The 15,668-nt window shown below is 35.3% G+C and overlaps 2 protein-coding genes across 2 annotated transcripts; both read right to left on the bottom strand.

Annotated features, from left to right (window-relative positions):
* Positions 1-1,217: 1,217 nt before the first annotated feature.
* Positions 1,218-6,879, bottom strand: LOC111691283 (venom carboxylesterase-6-like). The gene is made up of 9 exons (XM_023455850.1): positions 6,817-6,879; positions 5,861-6,006; positions 3,757-3,853; positions 3,490-3,678; positions 2,889-3,434; positions 2,627-2,805; positions 2,406-2,559; positions 1,897-2,020; positions 1,218-1,518 (listed from the first exon to the last, which is right to left on the bottom strand). The coding sequence occupies exons 1-9, from the start codon at positions 6,866-6,868 to the stop codon at positions 1,335-1,337; spliced, it is 1,671 nt and encodes a 556-aa protein (XP_023311618.1). The 5' UTR covers positions 6,869-6,879; the 3' UTR covers positions 1,218-1,334.
* A 3,128-nt stretch (positions 6,880-10,007) lies between these two features.
* LOC111692105 (venom carboxylesterase-6-like) lies at positions 10,008-14,629 on the bottom strand. The gene is made up of 8 exons (XM_023455839.1): positions 14,575-14,629; positions 11,752-11,897; positions 11,582-11,681; positions 11,255-11,443; positions 10,654-11,196; positions 10,401-10,579; positions 10,184-10,337; positions 10,008-10,102 (listed from the first exon to the last, which is right to left on the bottom strand). Exons 1-8 carry the CDS (start codon positions 14,624-14,626, stop codon positions 10,008-10,010), a joined length of 1,458 nt encoding a protein of 485 aa, XP_023311607.1. The 5' UTR covers positions 14,627-14,629.
* Between the last annotated feature and the right edge of the window lie 1,039 nt (positions 14,630-15,668).

Here is a 15,668-nt window from a genome sequence, read left to right as displayed (position 1 = left end):
GTTTGAAAAACAAATTCCAACTATAAGTCCATGACAACAACGAAATTTGGGCAATTAAAGTAACTCGTGGTATAAAATAATGTTCATTTCTAAGTTTAAACTGATATTCAATATGCCTGAATTATACAGGATCAGGCGAAATTATACATTTAAATTTATATATCTTTGACAGCGTTGCCAAATTTGAATTTTTTTTCATAGTTCGATTCTTCTCTCACTTTGTTAAAAAAAGGTCTACCATATATCAGTCGATACCTTGTACCGTTTTTGAGAAAATCGAATTTTATTAACAATATACATTTATTGTATCAAAAATGTGATGCTAACATTTTTGTGAAAATCTTTCTATAGAATCAAAAGAAAAAAGAGAACGGTTCAGTAAGATGTTCAATATGTGCACCTTGAATTTCTATGCATTTTCTGAATAAACGAGACTTTCAAGATAACCCCAAAGAAAAAATCGTGAGGATTAAGATCGGAAGGCCAAGGCGGCCACGGAAAAGGACTAGGTACTTCGATCGATCTATCGATCGATAATAAGCAATAAGCCCTTACTGCCCTGCTAAAATGGGGTGGTGTATCATCGGGCATAAGCCACATTTTATTTCAAATATTTAAAGGGACATCTTCCAATAACCGGTTAAGGTGTTCTTGCAGTAAATAAACGTATTTATCCCCCATTTAAAGTGTCATCAATGATATGTGGTCCCACTAAGCAGTTTCCAATTATTCCCGTCCATACATTAATGATAAATTTTTGTCAGTGTTTTGTCTGAATAATAGCAAAGGGATTTTCGTCACTTCAAATATGCAAATTCTATTTGGAAAACGGTTGGCGTAAATCCGAACAGCTTCAGAAGAATTACATTCTGCAAGTTCGTACATTTCGAGGCCCAAGGTCATACTTGGTTAATATTTGTTGGCGTTCAATCGCATTTGGCAAATCCGCTATTCTACCCTGGTTTGACGGGGCGCTCTCGTCGTTTCCGGTAAAATTACACACTGAAAGAAACTGCCACTCCATATTTCATGACGCATCTATTCCTCATTTTTTTTGGATAAATTGTTAATAACCCTGTATAATTTGATTCTATAAGTCGTAATATTAATTTGAACTTTTGGCTTAATTTTATTTTCTGTTATAATATGTACAGCAAATATTTTACATGCATTTTATAAAGACCATTTAGTGATATAATAAAAATAAGTCAAAAAAGAATAAAACTTGTTTTTTTAATTTTTTAATTCCATACACTTTATAAATATAATAGACAGAATATTTCATAAGTATCCGTTAAAATTTTCTATAAAATACATAAGATACTGAAAGGAAATTACGGTTCGTCTTTTACAATAACATTTTCATATTCCGGGAGTCCGAGCTTGCTCCAAAAGTCGACAGGAGTCAAATTTTCAGTCTTGTACAGCTTCAAGTCTTCCGGTCCATTAACAACCAAGTAACTCAGCTCCTCAGATCCCGTTGGTTGCCAAGTGTCTGTCCCAACGAAAGAAGGAATACTAAAAAATGAAAATTTTATTTATTTACCTACTATTAGTCCGACAGGAACAAATCCAATTACAGGACGTTAGCTGAAATAATTGGTATGAGTAAAATGTAAAATTGAAATAATTAAACGTATAGGATCTAGAATAAAGTAAGTACACTAATGCAAGGAAATGAGTAAAAATGCACATTAAACAATCGACAACTAGAGAACAGTATTCAAAGAGATGGAAATATAGATTTTAACGTCGTTATCATACAAAAGCTTTTCACAATTTAGAATACTACCAAGGCTGTACAGTAAAATCTCGGAAACTTTAACGAAATTGTTTGACAAGATAATAATGAAGGAAATAAGCTATTTAAGAATTATTGATTTATATAGTATTTACCCGCTGGTAGCGTACGAGTACAACACGTTATGACACGCATTAATCAAGCGTCTATCCTGTTCTGATAACGGATTTATATGCAACATCCCATAGAAGTAGATTCCGTCTTCACCATGGGCCACACCTATGGACAGAATTGGATGGAAAATTTAGTTTTGTTCCCAATTTTTATTAGTTAACGCTTCATCTGGTTATACGTTACTAGTTGTTTAGTGGGGATTTGCTATCACTTCGAGGTCAGACCATCAGGAGTTATCATTGATATCCAGCAGCCACGGCGACGATGTCCAGCAAAGTCAGAGGAAAAAGTTCCTGGAGGTCATTGTCGACAGTCCCTGTCTCTTTTTCTGTACCACCTCTGGTAATTGCCGATGGCGACCACCTTCAAGAATTTCTTCCTCTGACCTTCCTTGACAGCTGGACACCTGGTTCCAGCTCCAGATGCTTTGACCTTGAATTGAATCCAGATCTCCACTAAACAACTGCTTATATTAACAGTCACTTTTTACCTTCTACCCCTTGAAGACCTGGAATGAAGTTGGTCATTTTATTTTCACCTTCAGTGTAATTGAATTTGTAAACATATACAGGAGATTTGTTTACACTGGCTTGCAGTTTAGCTGACAGTTCTGCAGGGACAGCAAACAACCTGTCGGTGAAAATCTGAAAGGAAATAATTTCGCCCGATTTAAAGAAGACGAATTTTGGTTTTCTGTTAGGAAAAGTGTACCTTCGTAAATTTTTTGAAGTTCTTCTTATTGATATTTTCTCCTGGTCCCAAATAGTAGTCCAAAACTTCCTTCGATACTGCCTCCACTTGTGATGCATCTAGAGTGTCACTGTAGTCCAGTAGATCGGGAAATAGTTCTACCCATCTCTCGTTTACCTCTTCCAAGATTTGCGAGAAATCTGGAAAATTATGTATTTTGATTTGGCAATTTTGCGTGATTAAATCAGCATAGGATAAACCCTTATTGTATTATCCTACTTACATCCCGCAGGAAGCAGCCCGTCATCAGCAGCAAAGGAAGTAATCCAAGGCACATCAAGAACTTTACCTTCCTTCAAGAGCTGGTATGGTTCTGCGTCTAAGAAAGCGTTTGCTGATGTTTTTTCTACAACTGGAGCAAAAGGTATTAGTGGCACCATGTTGACGAAACTATAGAAATGTACCAACTGTTCTAGCAACGTTTGCGCTGGTTTCTGTTTAAGACAGCTCTTCAGTTCTTCTGAGGGACTGTCAGGGCAATCCACTAAAACTGCGAGCTTCTTGGCACGTTTCAAGGCGTTTTTCCTAATCCCAAACGGTGCTACAGCCGAACCACTCTGCGAAATCCCCCTGACGAACAATCCTTTTGAGAGGGGGGAGAAATAGTGGAGGTGGACGCTGGCTGCGCCCGCTGATAGGCCGACTATGGTGACGGAGTCGGGGTTTCCTCCGAACGAAGCGATATTGTCCCTGACCCACTTGAGTGCCAATACTTGGTCTTTCATTCCGTAGTTGCCGGGTATGACGTCGTCTTCCGTGCTGAGGAATCCTGGAACGTTAAGACTGTTTGAATCATGACAAAGGGTGAAGGAAGAAGCACTTACCTAGAATACCAATACGGTAATTGAAAGATACGAGCACAGCTTCGTTCTCTATGAATGTATTGAAAGTAATGTGTCCAGCACCTACCGTAAAGGCACCACCATGGATTGATACTATCACATCGAGTGCCTTGGGGTTCTTCACAGACCCTTCAGGGATGTACACGTTCATGTAGAGACAATCCTCGTCCCCTGATGAAAAATAAAACAACTTAGTCGCAATATTAATCGTGATTCTAGCAAGTTATGCACGGAGTGCTTTATACTGACCAGTTATTTGATCAGGAGCACTAGACTCAGCTTGAGGGCATGTGTGAACAGTGTTGGCTTCCAAGGTTTCTGACCAAGCCTCTATGGGTTGAGGTTCCTGCAAATTAGTAAAAATAAAGATAACTTCAAACGGGTGAGGTATCCGGTATCTCGTAAACTAAAAATTGACTCCTCATATCTCGGGAATCAGAACTATTTAAGTTCTGAAAAATATATTGTGTAGTGAATAATAATTTCTTTAAAATTAACATGTACTAATAATAAAAATAATAATTTATTTGTCACTATAGCTGTTACAAAAAACAGATATAGCCGTCAAATCAAAAGAGTATAAATCAATGAAAAATACTTAAGATAGCAAGAAATACATTGTAAAAAACAAACAGTAGACACAAGTTGACTCTACTACAAAAACAAATTACAAAAAGTTGGGGAAGACATGTTAATTTAAAAATTCTTCAACTGAATAAAAACATTCAGAAATTAAAAATTTCTTTAGTTCAAGTTTGAATTGATTATGTGTTTTTATATCCTTAATATAACGTGGTAAATTTATTATATATTTTAATGCCTGAGTAATAAGGTGACTTCATAATAGCAATGACTATGTGGAGGAATACTAAGCATACCACCATGTCGAGTATTATAGTCGTGGTAGCAATCGTTAGTTTTTAATTTGTACAAACCGAATCTTGTGAATTTTCCTATATTATATATAAATGTAGGGCACTGCCAAAATATTATTAGTAGTGAAACACTCCTTACAAGTGCTACGCGGAGATATACTAAAAATTGGCCTAATTAAACGTTTTTGAAGAATAAAAACTCTGTCTATCATAGTGCTTCTACCCCAAATTACAATATTATAAGAAAGATGCGAATATGCCAAAACGTAATATGTATTTAATAAAATATGCGGCTCAAATACCCATGTCGTAATGCAAGTTATCTGGTATTATACTTCTCATGTGTTTTCGTATATATGTTCCTTTTAAAATTGTAGTAAAAATAATTTGTAATGGAAAATTGTTCAGATTTAGACTCATACTATTTCTTCTACTAAAAAATCAACATGTCAGGCAAAATTAGGGACTGATTTAAAGATTTAATTTTAAAAATTTACTGATTCTTTTTATTACCATAAATGTTTAAATATGTGTATCATATTGTCCTTAAAGATGAAAATATTTTGACTTACCTCGAACCTCAGATCGCCCACTGGTGGTTTTGCGTACGGGATTCCCTCAAAAGCAGCATAAGTTATGCCATCTAATGTCTTCCAATATCCCCGAACTCTGCCCAAAGGCGTGTCTATTTCTGGCAGATCGTCCTGACCTGAACAAACTAGCATCGAGTTAAAGCAAAATATATAAATTAAACTTTTTTGACTGATAATAATTTACACTACAAAGACAACAGCATACTTAAAAGCGAGGTATTAGTATTTTTTTTAATGTGAACAATATCCATTAGTGTTATCATTGTACGACTAATTATTATAAATTATCACGAATCAATTTTTGATTCCCAATGACTTGCGATTATATTACAGCTACTTGTAATAATTTAAATAATAAGTATTTTTTTCTAAAGTAAAAATTAATAAAAAATGCATTCTTTCTCGAGAAGAAAATGCTACTTTATCTACAGGGTGTCCTAGAAATAAATGTCATAATGTTATTCATACATTTAAGTCATCAAGAGTAACAACTTTTATCTGATACTTACTTTCGAAATCCTCTTGGTTTTGAGATAATTGTAGTTTTTTTAAAGTTTAAATTTTTGTTACGCACAACTATACCATCGTCGAAACTCTTGGATAATAGCGAACAAAGGGAAGCAGGAAAGTAGGAGCTAATTAGGTAGTTCAAGTGTTTGCTATTTAGAAAAAAATTATTAATAGTTGTTGCTTTTAATGAGTTATACAATGTGATTACACCCTGTATAATTTTATGTAAAGCGTACCGTTCTGTAAATTAATTATGTTTGAGTCACTCCCATAACGATCATTATTTTAAAAATATACTTAATTTTAAAAAAATATAAAAATAAATACAGAAAAATATATTATGTAATATAGTGTGTCTCAGAAGTAANGACTTACCTCGAACCTCAGATCGCCCACTGGTGGTTTTGCGTACGGGATTCCCTCAAAAGCAGCATAAGTTATGCCATCTAATGTCTTCCAATATCCCCGAACTCTGCCCAAAGGCGTGTCTATTTCTGGCAGATCGTCCTGACCTGAACAAACTAGCATCGAGTTAAAGCAAAATATATAAATTAAACTGTCTTTTTTGACTGATAATAATTTACACTACAAAGACAACAGCATACTTAAAAGCGAGGTATTAGTATTTTTTTTAATGTGAACAATATCCATTAGTGTTATCATTGTACGACTAATTATTATAAATTATCACGAATCAATTTTTGATTCCCAATGACTTGCGATTATATTACAGCTACTTGTAATAATTTAATTAATAAGTATTTTTTTCTAAAGTAAATTTTACAGCGAGAGATGAAAATGAATAAAAAATGCATTCTTTCTCGAGAAGAAAATGCTACTTTATCTACAGGGTGTCCTAGAAATAAATGTCATAATGTTATTCATACATTTAAGTCATCAAGAGCAACAACTTTTATGTGATACTTACTTTCGAAATCCTCTTGGTTTTGAGATAATTGTAGTTTTTTTAAAGTTTAAATTTTTGTTACACACAACTATACCATCGTCGAAACTCTTGGATAATAGCGAACAAAGGGAAGCAGGAAAGTAGGAGCTAATTAGGTAGTTCAAGTGTTTGCTATTTAGAAAAAAATTATTAATAGTTGTTGCTTTTAATGAGTTATACAATGTGATTACACCCTGTATAATTTTATGTAAAGCGTACCGTTCTGTAAATTAATTTTGTTTGAGTCACTCCCATAACGATCATTATTTTAAAAATATACTTAATTTATAAAAAATATAAAAATAAATACAGTAAAATATATTATGTATAATACATACAATAAATGTTAGAGATCTAGGCTAGGCAAATAAGTGTAATTACTTACAGCTGTTCCCAAACGAGAGAGCAAGCAACAGACACCCCAATTTAGACAACATTTCGAGATGGACTATCCTTAGATGGAAATCTGACAGATATATATCTGTCTACCACTTATGTTGTTTATCACAGTCACAAGGGTAGAAGTGATGCGATTGGAGCAAAATAGTGGAGATGGACGCTAGCGTCACCTGCTGATATAATCTATCATGCCACTGTTGTCAGGTGTGACGGTGTCTTTCATGTTAAAGNCATAAATGGATAGTCCTTTTGAAGGGAAATACGTCGATATAGGGTTTGGCCTACTTTACTTTGACAGGAGCGGAAAAAAAGCCAATGACTGGAATGGACATGGTTTAAAATAACAACAAAAGTAGGTATCATAAACTGATGCGAGAACAGTGACACAGTATAAAATGGAAATTTGGGGATGTTTTGTGTTTTGGTTGATTGTAGGTACGTTTTTATGTACTGATATATTGGCGTTTGCGGCGATACGACGAATGGCAATGTGTGGATTTTCAGTAACATTTTCTGTCACTGTCGTTGGCCTTCTATTTTTGCGTTACTTCTGGGACACATTGTATAATAAATGTTAGAGATTTAGGCTAGGCAAATAAGTGTAATTACTTACAGCTGTTCCCAAACGAGAGAGCAAGCAACAGACACCCCAATTTAGACAACATTTCGAGATGGACTATCCGTAGACGGAAATCTGACAGATATATACTTATCACTTATCTTGTTTATCACACTCACAAGGGTAGAAGTGATGTGATTGGAGCAAAATAGTGGAGATGGACGCTAGCGTCACCTGCTGATATAATCTATCATGCCACTGTTGTCAGGTGTGACGGTGTCTTTCATGTTAAAGATTCCTGGAAAATGTTAACACTTGAATTTCAATAATGCCACTGAATTTCTGAGCTTTGAATTATTTCGAGAATTATGGTTCGAAAGAGATATGATAAGAGTATCAATTTAAATCGTGCTTTGTACTGATTAAATATTTATTTCAAAGATTAAAGAGCGGAAAAATTATAATATGATTTTTGAACGGACGCCATCTGTCGTTTTAGGTCTATTCGCATATTTCTGCCGATAAAAATGACAAGGTGTTCTTCGAAAAATGGCCTACAGTTCGTCAGTTGTCTTTATCTCTGGCTGATCCTATTATATACTTGAACTTTTAAGCTCAAATCTTGGAATAGCATAACCAAAATTCTCTATAGAAAAATACACAGCTTTACAAACATGTTGTTATGAGATAAATTAAGGAGATAATAATCATCCAAGTGGATATAATCTAATACTTAAAAAACTATCAATCAGTATCTTTGACATATGGAATTTCCGGTACATCTTTGGATTAGTAGATCAGTTTTGACCTAATAACAACATGGTGAGACATTATGAATTACTTGCAATTATGCTACTCTTATCTGTAATAATAGTCCAAGAGTTGATCAGCTCTGTCCCTACATACAGCTGACTGACTGTCATAACTTTTATTTGTATGAAATATAGAATTTGTATAACGATTTTCATGCTCAGTAAATTCATTTTATTGCTTCGGTAGGTTCGACAACTTTGATATTGTACCTGAGACACCTGTTCTCAGTTTCGCTTGACTGACCACAGTATGTTTGTGTACACCACAACTACTGTAATCAGCTATAAAAAAACTAGGCTTAGTAAATTCAAACAATTCTTTTGCCTTTATCACAAATAGTCCAGTCACTTAAAATTGGTCATAAAATGGAGGATAAGCAATAGACAAACCAGTGTAATTATATCGCGTTAGTATAATTATTTATTTCGTTATTTTGTTAATTATAATCGCCAGATAGGCTTGATTGTAAAATAGAACAGGTAGCATTTTGGGAAACAAAACCATTTATAGTATTTTGTATACCGGGCAATTCAGTTTGGTATTCGCAGCCCTTTCTCTCTTTTACTTTAACAAATAGCTCTAATAAACTCTATATATTTTTAAATCGCCGCTCAAACTCTATCATATGACATTATTAGATCGTCTCCATGGTAACATCTGTCAAAATTGCTATAGTCAACTGTTTTTGGTTCAAATAGCACTATATATTTTTTTAAGGAAGCCTATAGTTTCATTAGAAATGTTGCCAGAAAAACATCAAAAAAGATGAAGCTTTATTTTCGTAGCTTTATTCTGAAAAATGATAGCCAGTTGCGGAAACAAGTTACTATGTCTTTTAAAGTAACATATTTTATTTTTAATACGATAATAATATAACAACTTAAAACAATACTTATTTCAAATGTTCAAAATGACCTCCATTTGCTTCCAGACACAAATTAGCTCTGTTTACCACTCCCCCTCTACAAACACACTCTAGTGTTTCTTCATTTAATCTGCTGCCCAATTCTTGGCCAACTTTCCGAAAATTTTAGCTGATGGAAACGATGTTGGTACAAATACCTGGCTTTCGTCACTCTTCATAAATTAAAATCATACCTAGTTTTTCTTGGTTACAGTAAGTATTCTTATTATTAGTTACAGGATCTGTAACTATATATGTAGATAGAATAGGTAGGTACCAAATGTCAATTATTTTGAAACGTCATAATTCAGTTGTTTCCGCAGTTGGCTATCATTTTTCAGAATAAAGCTACTGAAAGTAAGGTTCACCTTTTTTGCTGTTTCTCTAGCAATATTTCTAATGAAACTGTAGACTTCCTTATATAGCTGAGCGCGGAAAACATGTCTTCCAGAATTGATAAAAAAATATATACTATGCCATTTCATGGCATTTGATAGAGCGGCGATTTAAAAATATATTGTGTTTGTTATAGCTATTATTATAGCTAGAATATCAAACTGAATCACCCAGTATAAGCTATTATTAAAACTTAAGGTGCTTATAAAATAAAGAAAATACGGAAAGCAAACTACAGTTCATGTTTTACAACGAGGTTTTCATATTCCAAGAGTCCAAGCTTGCTCCAAAAGTCGATAGGGGTTACACTTTCGCTCCTGTGCAGCTTCATGTATTCTGGTCCATTTATAAGCAAATAAGTCAGCTCTTCAGATCCCGTTGCTTGCCAAACGTCTGTCCCATCGAAAGAAGGATTACTAAAAAATTGAGATTAATGAAGGAAATAAGTAATTCAAGGAAATTTATGTTATTTTTACCCGCTGGTGGCATATGAATACAACATATTCTAGCAAGCAGTAATCAAGCGCTTATCCTTTTCCGATAATGGTTTTAAATGTAGTATACCATAGAAGTAGACGCTATCTTCACTGTGACACACACCTATGAAAATGATGATGTTAGATTTGATTTCGTTTGTAATATTTATCCAATGATGTTTTTCCTAGTTTTTCCAGTTCTTACCTTCTATTTCATCAAATCCCGTTAAGAGCTGTATAGGTTTGTTTTCACCTTCGGTGTAATTGAATATATAGAAATGTACTGGAGATTTCGTTACCTTGGCTTGCATTTTAGCGGAGAGTTCTGCAGAAACAGCGAACAACCTGTCAGTGAGCATCTAAATGCAAATAAAAACAAAATAAAGTAAATAAATTTTGTTTTACAAATTGAGAGAATATACCTGTGTAAATTTTTTGTAGTTATTTTTATTAATCTTTTCTCCTGGTTCCATATAGTAATCTAAAACTTCCTTCGCTATTGTGTCCCTCTCTGATACAGGTAAAGTCTCGTTGCCAATTAACAGATAAGGAGCTATTTCTAACCACTTTTCGTCTACCTCTTCCAACTTTTCCCAATAAACTGAAGAATTACATAATAAACAGTTTTGTATTACCGAATCCGGGTATAAGAAAAATGAAAGAAAGAAGACTCACGTCCTGTAAGAAGCAATCCTTCATCTGCAGTGAAGGAGGTAATCCAAGGCACATCATGGACTTTACCTTCCTTCAACAGCTGGTAAGGTTCCGCGTCTAGAAAAGCGTTCGTTGATCCTTTTTCCACCACTGGTGCAAATGGCGAGAACGGCATGCTGTCGTAACCATAGAAATATTGCAACTGGTTCAGCACATCTTGTACAGGCCTCTGCTTAAGGCACTTCTTCAGTTCTTCCGAGGGGCTGTCGGGACAGCCCACCAACACGGCAAGTTTCTTAGCGGCTTGCAAAGGATTCCTCCTTATTGCCCACGGTCCCAGGGCTGTGCCGCTGTGCGACATCCCTCTGATGAATAAACCTTTAGAGAGGGGAGAGAAGTAGTGGAGGTGGACGCTGCCGGCACCCGCTGACACACCCTCTATGGTAACGGATTGGGGGTTTCCCCCAAACGAAGCGATGTTGTCCCGGACCCACTTGAGTGCTAAGACTTGGTCCTTCATGCCGTTGTTTCCGGGTATGACGTCATCTTCCGTGCTAAGGAATCCTGTAATTGAATAAACACTGACATGGAAACCGAAGGCAGTGTTAAAGTCACAGCCTACCTAGGATACCAAGACGATAATTGAAAGATACAAGCACAACCTCCTTGTTTAGGAACGTATTCAAATCCGCGTGACCGCTGCCTCCCATAAAGGCGCCTCCATGAATTGAAACTATAACGTCAAGGGCCTTGGGGTTCTTCACGGAATCTCCAGGGATGTACACGTTTATATAGAGGCAATCTTCGTCTCCTAAAAAAATACAAACACTTTCATCAATGACGATGATATTGTAAGAAGTAAATGCTTAAATTTATATAAAAGTAATATTTTTCCGTACTTTTTAAGAGAAGCGTAACTAGATTAAGTTGCTTGGTGCTTTATACTGACCAGGTGTTGCTTCAATAATGGAAAACACTTGACGTTGGGCACATGTATGAGGAGCGTTGGCCACCCAAGTTCCTGACCAAGCTGGAATGGGTTCAGGTGCCTACAAATATGTAAAAAAGCAATGACGGTTAAGTTCGACATTTAACACAAATGAGAATATTTTGGCCCACCTCAAACCTAAGATCTCCCACTGGTGGTTTTGCGTATGGAATTCCCTCAAAAGCAGCATAAGTTATGTTATCTAATGTCTTCCAATATCCTCGAACTCTGCCCAAAGGCGTGTCTATCTCTGGCAGATCATCCTGACTTGAACAATCTAGCATCGAGTTAAATTTAAATATATAAATTAAACTGTCGTTTTTGACTGATAACACAGCCCCACAAAAAAAGTGTTCGGACTTGTGCGTCGGACATATATATTCCCATGTATTTTTCGACGCTGTATCCGTTCCCGAGCTCAGAAATGGCCCTCCACGTCTGGAATTGGCCCCAGGGGCCAAAAATGGCCTCTATAGGGCCTGAAAGATGGATTCCGAAATATGGTGAGGTCGAAGGTGCATTTTAAAGCCAAACCCGGATTTGTGGTCGAAAAGTTTATGGCCAACTGAAATTCCCCGTTTGGGACCGGGAAAATGACCCCTTAGGGGCCGGAAAATCGTGTTTCGGACGTCGCAATCGCAACACAGCCCCACAAAAAAAAAGTGTTCGGACTTGTGGGTCGGACATATGTATTCCCATGTATTTTTCGACGCTGAATCCGATTTCGAGCTCAGAAATGGCCCTCCATGTCTGGAATTGGCCCCAGGGGCCAAAAATGGCCTCTATAGGGACTGAAAGATGGATTCCGGGATGAGGCAAGGTCGAAGGTGCATTCTAAAGCCAAAGCCGGATTTGTGGTCGAAAAGTTTATGGCCAACTGAAATTCCCCGTTTGGGACCGGGAAAATGACCCCTTAGGGGCCGGAAAATCGTGTTTCGGACGTCGCAATCGCAACANTCCCTAAATATAAAGTTTAATAATATCAGTATCGAGAAAAGTAATACTGTTTCGTTTTTAGGCATCATTTTAGATGAAACTTTGACATTTGGGAGTCACTGTAATAAACTTACCAATATATTAAATTCAAAGTGTTATCAAACTAGAATTTTGAAGGATGTTTTAGAAATACCTCAGTTAATTTCCTTTTATTTTGCACAAGTTCAATCAAGGTTAGCATATGGAATTATTATTTGGGGAAGTTCATGTAGGGCAGATAGCGTTTTCATTGCCCAGAAACGTATTGTCAGATGTATAGCTGGAGTACCTCCGAACCAGTCATGCCGCCCTTTATTCACTGAATTTGGTATTCTCCCGTTGAAAAGTTTGTATATCTTCGAAATATTGTTATATATTTATAAAAATAAAGAACGTTTTACTACAAATGTATCTGTCCACTGTCATGATACTCGTAACAAACATAATTTTTGTGTCCCCTTCAAACGCCTCGGCATGACTTTAAAAGCTCACAATGTTTTGGGACTAAGGTTATTTAACCATTTACCTCAACATTTGAAAAACATAAATAACTTTCATCTATTTAGAAAAAATGTTAAAATATATTTATTAAAAATTTGTGCATACTCCGTTCAGGAATTTTTTGACAATAGCTGTTAGCTTATTTTAATTTTAATCTGTTGTAGGTTGTATATTATCATATGTTTATATTGTATTTATTATTTTATTTATTTATTGTTTGTACTGTAATTAATGTGGATCGGGCTATATGCCTTTTTTTGACATGCAATTATATTGTATTATGTAGAGTTGACTTATCCCATAGCAAAGCTGTAATGCTCTAGTTGGACTAATAAATATATCTATCTATCTATCTATCTATCTATCTAGTTGTGGAGAATAGTGAACAAAAGGAAGCAGAAAAATAAGAGCTAATTAGGTAGTTCTAGAATCTGCTAGTCAGAAAAAATTTATTAAACTAAAGTTGTTGCTTTTAATCAGGGTGTCCAGAAAGCCAGTCAGGAAACTCCGGGAGGTGTTTCTAGATATTAAAATAATAGCAGTATGTAATGAAATTTTTTTTCGATTTGTCAACTGTTTGCAGCTTACAACTTCTCAATGTTCAATTTTTTTTATTTTTCTTTTTAAATAACTTATCTAATCAAATTCGATTAGTCTCTAAATTGATACCACCACTAAGTAGATCAAGCTCCATTGGACCTATCAGAGAAAACTTTCATTATGCACCGCTAGAGGGCACTTTACCTAGAACTGAAAATTAATTTTGTTCATAACTTTTCCCTTGCTAAACGTCGCATAAATTTAAAATTGTTGAAATGAGAAACAACATCAGAAAAAAATATGTACTCTTTATTCAAACCGATAACCGTTTGGCAGGAAATCGTTATTACAGTTTTACTAAACATAAAATTTTTGATAATTCTGTAATTAATCAAGGTGCCGTGCTTCAAATAAATGACATTTGTAATTATGGTTTACAAATTGTAACGAAAATTGTTTAAAGCAAGTATAAGCTTTATTTTTACTGTAATATTTTTTTTCGTCTTTGTAATAGCATTGTACAAAAATAAGATGAGGATAATGAAATTACTAATAATATTTTATTTACTAAAACTGGTTTTACAAGAGTATTACAAATTACCATAATGCACATAATAATAATAATAGAAAACAGATATTAACTAACAAAGTATAACAGACTTTCAATCCTATTTTATCATGACAAATGTTTCGTAATGATCTCCATTCGTTTTAATACATTTTCTGATAAAAATTTTAACGCTTATTAACGGAACACCCTGTATAATTTTATGTAAAGCGAACTGTTTTGCAAATTATCTTTGTTTTAGTCACTCCCATGCTGATCATACAAAAATATACTTGATTTTTAAAAAATATAAAAATAAATACAGAAAAATATATAAGTAATATAATAAATGTTAAAGATCTAGGCTAGGCAAATAAGTGTAGTTACTTACAGCTGTTCCCAAACGAGAGAACAAACAACAGACAACCCAGTTTAGACAACATTTCGAGCTGGACTATCCTTAGACGGAAATCCGACAGATATATATACATATATATATCTACCACTTATCTTGTTTATCACAGTTACAAGGGTAGAACTGGCGTTATCGGAGTGAAATAGTGGAGGTGGACGCTAGCGTCACCTGCTGATGGGCCAACTATGGCAATGGGGTGGGGTTGGGGGTTTCCCCCAAGCGATATTGTCCTTGGCCTATTCGAGTGCCAAGACTTGATTCTTGATCTATCATGCCACTATTGCCGGGTATGACACAGTGGCGGCTCGTGACATTGTGAATAGGAGAAAGCCGTGGCTTTTTTACTAGGGGCAAGAAAGAAAAAAATAGCCCCGTAGGCAAAAATTTTTAAATTTTTAGGGTCAAACTTGGTAGTCCAGTAATATTTTTCGCATAATTAAACATATTTTTAAATTTTTCATCGTTTCTTAATTCCGAAATTCTTCGACGGGCGATTTTAATTTGTTTAGAGCAGTAGCTTACGTTATTACGTCTTGAAAAAGGCATTTCAAGAGTTAAAACTATATCGTGAGAGAGATTACTATACAAGTGTACAAGTGGATATAATCTAATACTCAAAACACTATTTATTAGTGTTTTTAATGTATGGCATTTCCGTTATATCTTTGGATAAGTAGATCAGTCATCACTAAATAATTTTGATTTAATAACGACATATTCTGAAACAATACACAGGCACACAAAAAAAAATGTCAAGACCCAGAAGGTAGACCACCCCACCCACCCCTCCGTTTTTGGGGTCGCTGAAACCTAATACGACCATTAAAAAAATTTAACTAGCCATTTCCCCGTTACCACCCCCATACACCACCTTCTGGAATAACAACGACTGGAGGGGTAGTTCCTATTCCAGGATTATAGACACATCTATGTCGGAACCAACTTTTGGGATGGTACCTGACAAGATGGTTCCAAGGTTTCACTTCCACAAGCCTTTTGAGACTCGAATAGAGGATCAAAGCAAATGGGAGGAAAAGTTTAATACCCTGGAAAGGTGGAGCCTCGTATGG

This window comes from Anoplophora glabripennis, unplaced genomic scaffold (assembly GCF_000390285.2).
Source record: "Anoplophora glabripennis isolate ALB-LARVAE unplaced genomic scaffold, Agla_2.0 scaffold1, whole genome shotgun sequence".
Taxonomy (NCBI): domain Eukaryota; kingdom Metazoa; phylum Arthropoda; class Insecta; order Coleoptera; family Cerambycidae; genus Anoplophora; species Anoplophora glabripennis.
The sequence above is the reverse complement of the archived record's forward strand: the minus strand, read 5'-3'. Positions and strand labels throughout refer to the sequence as shown.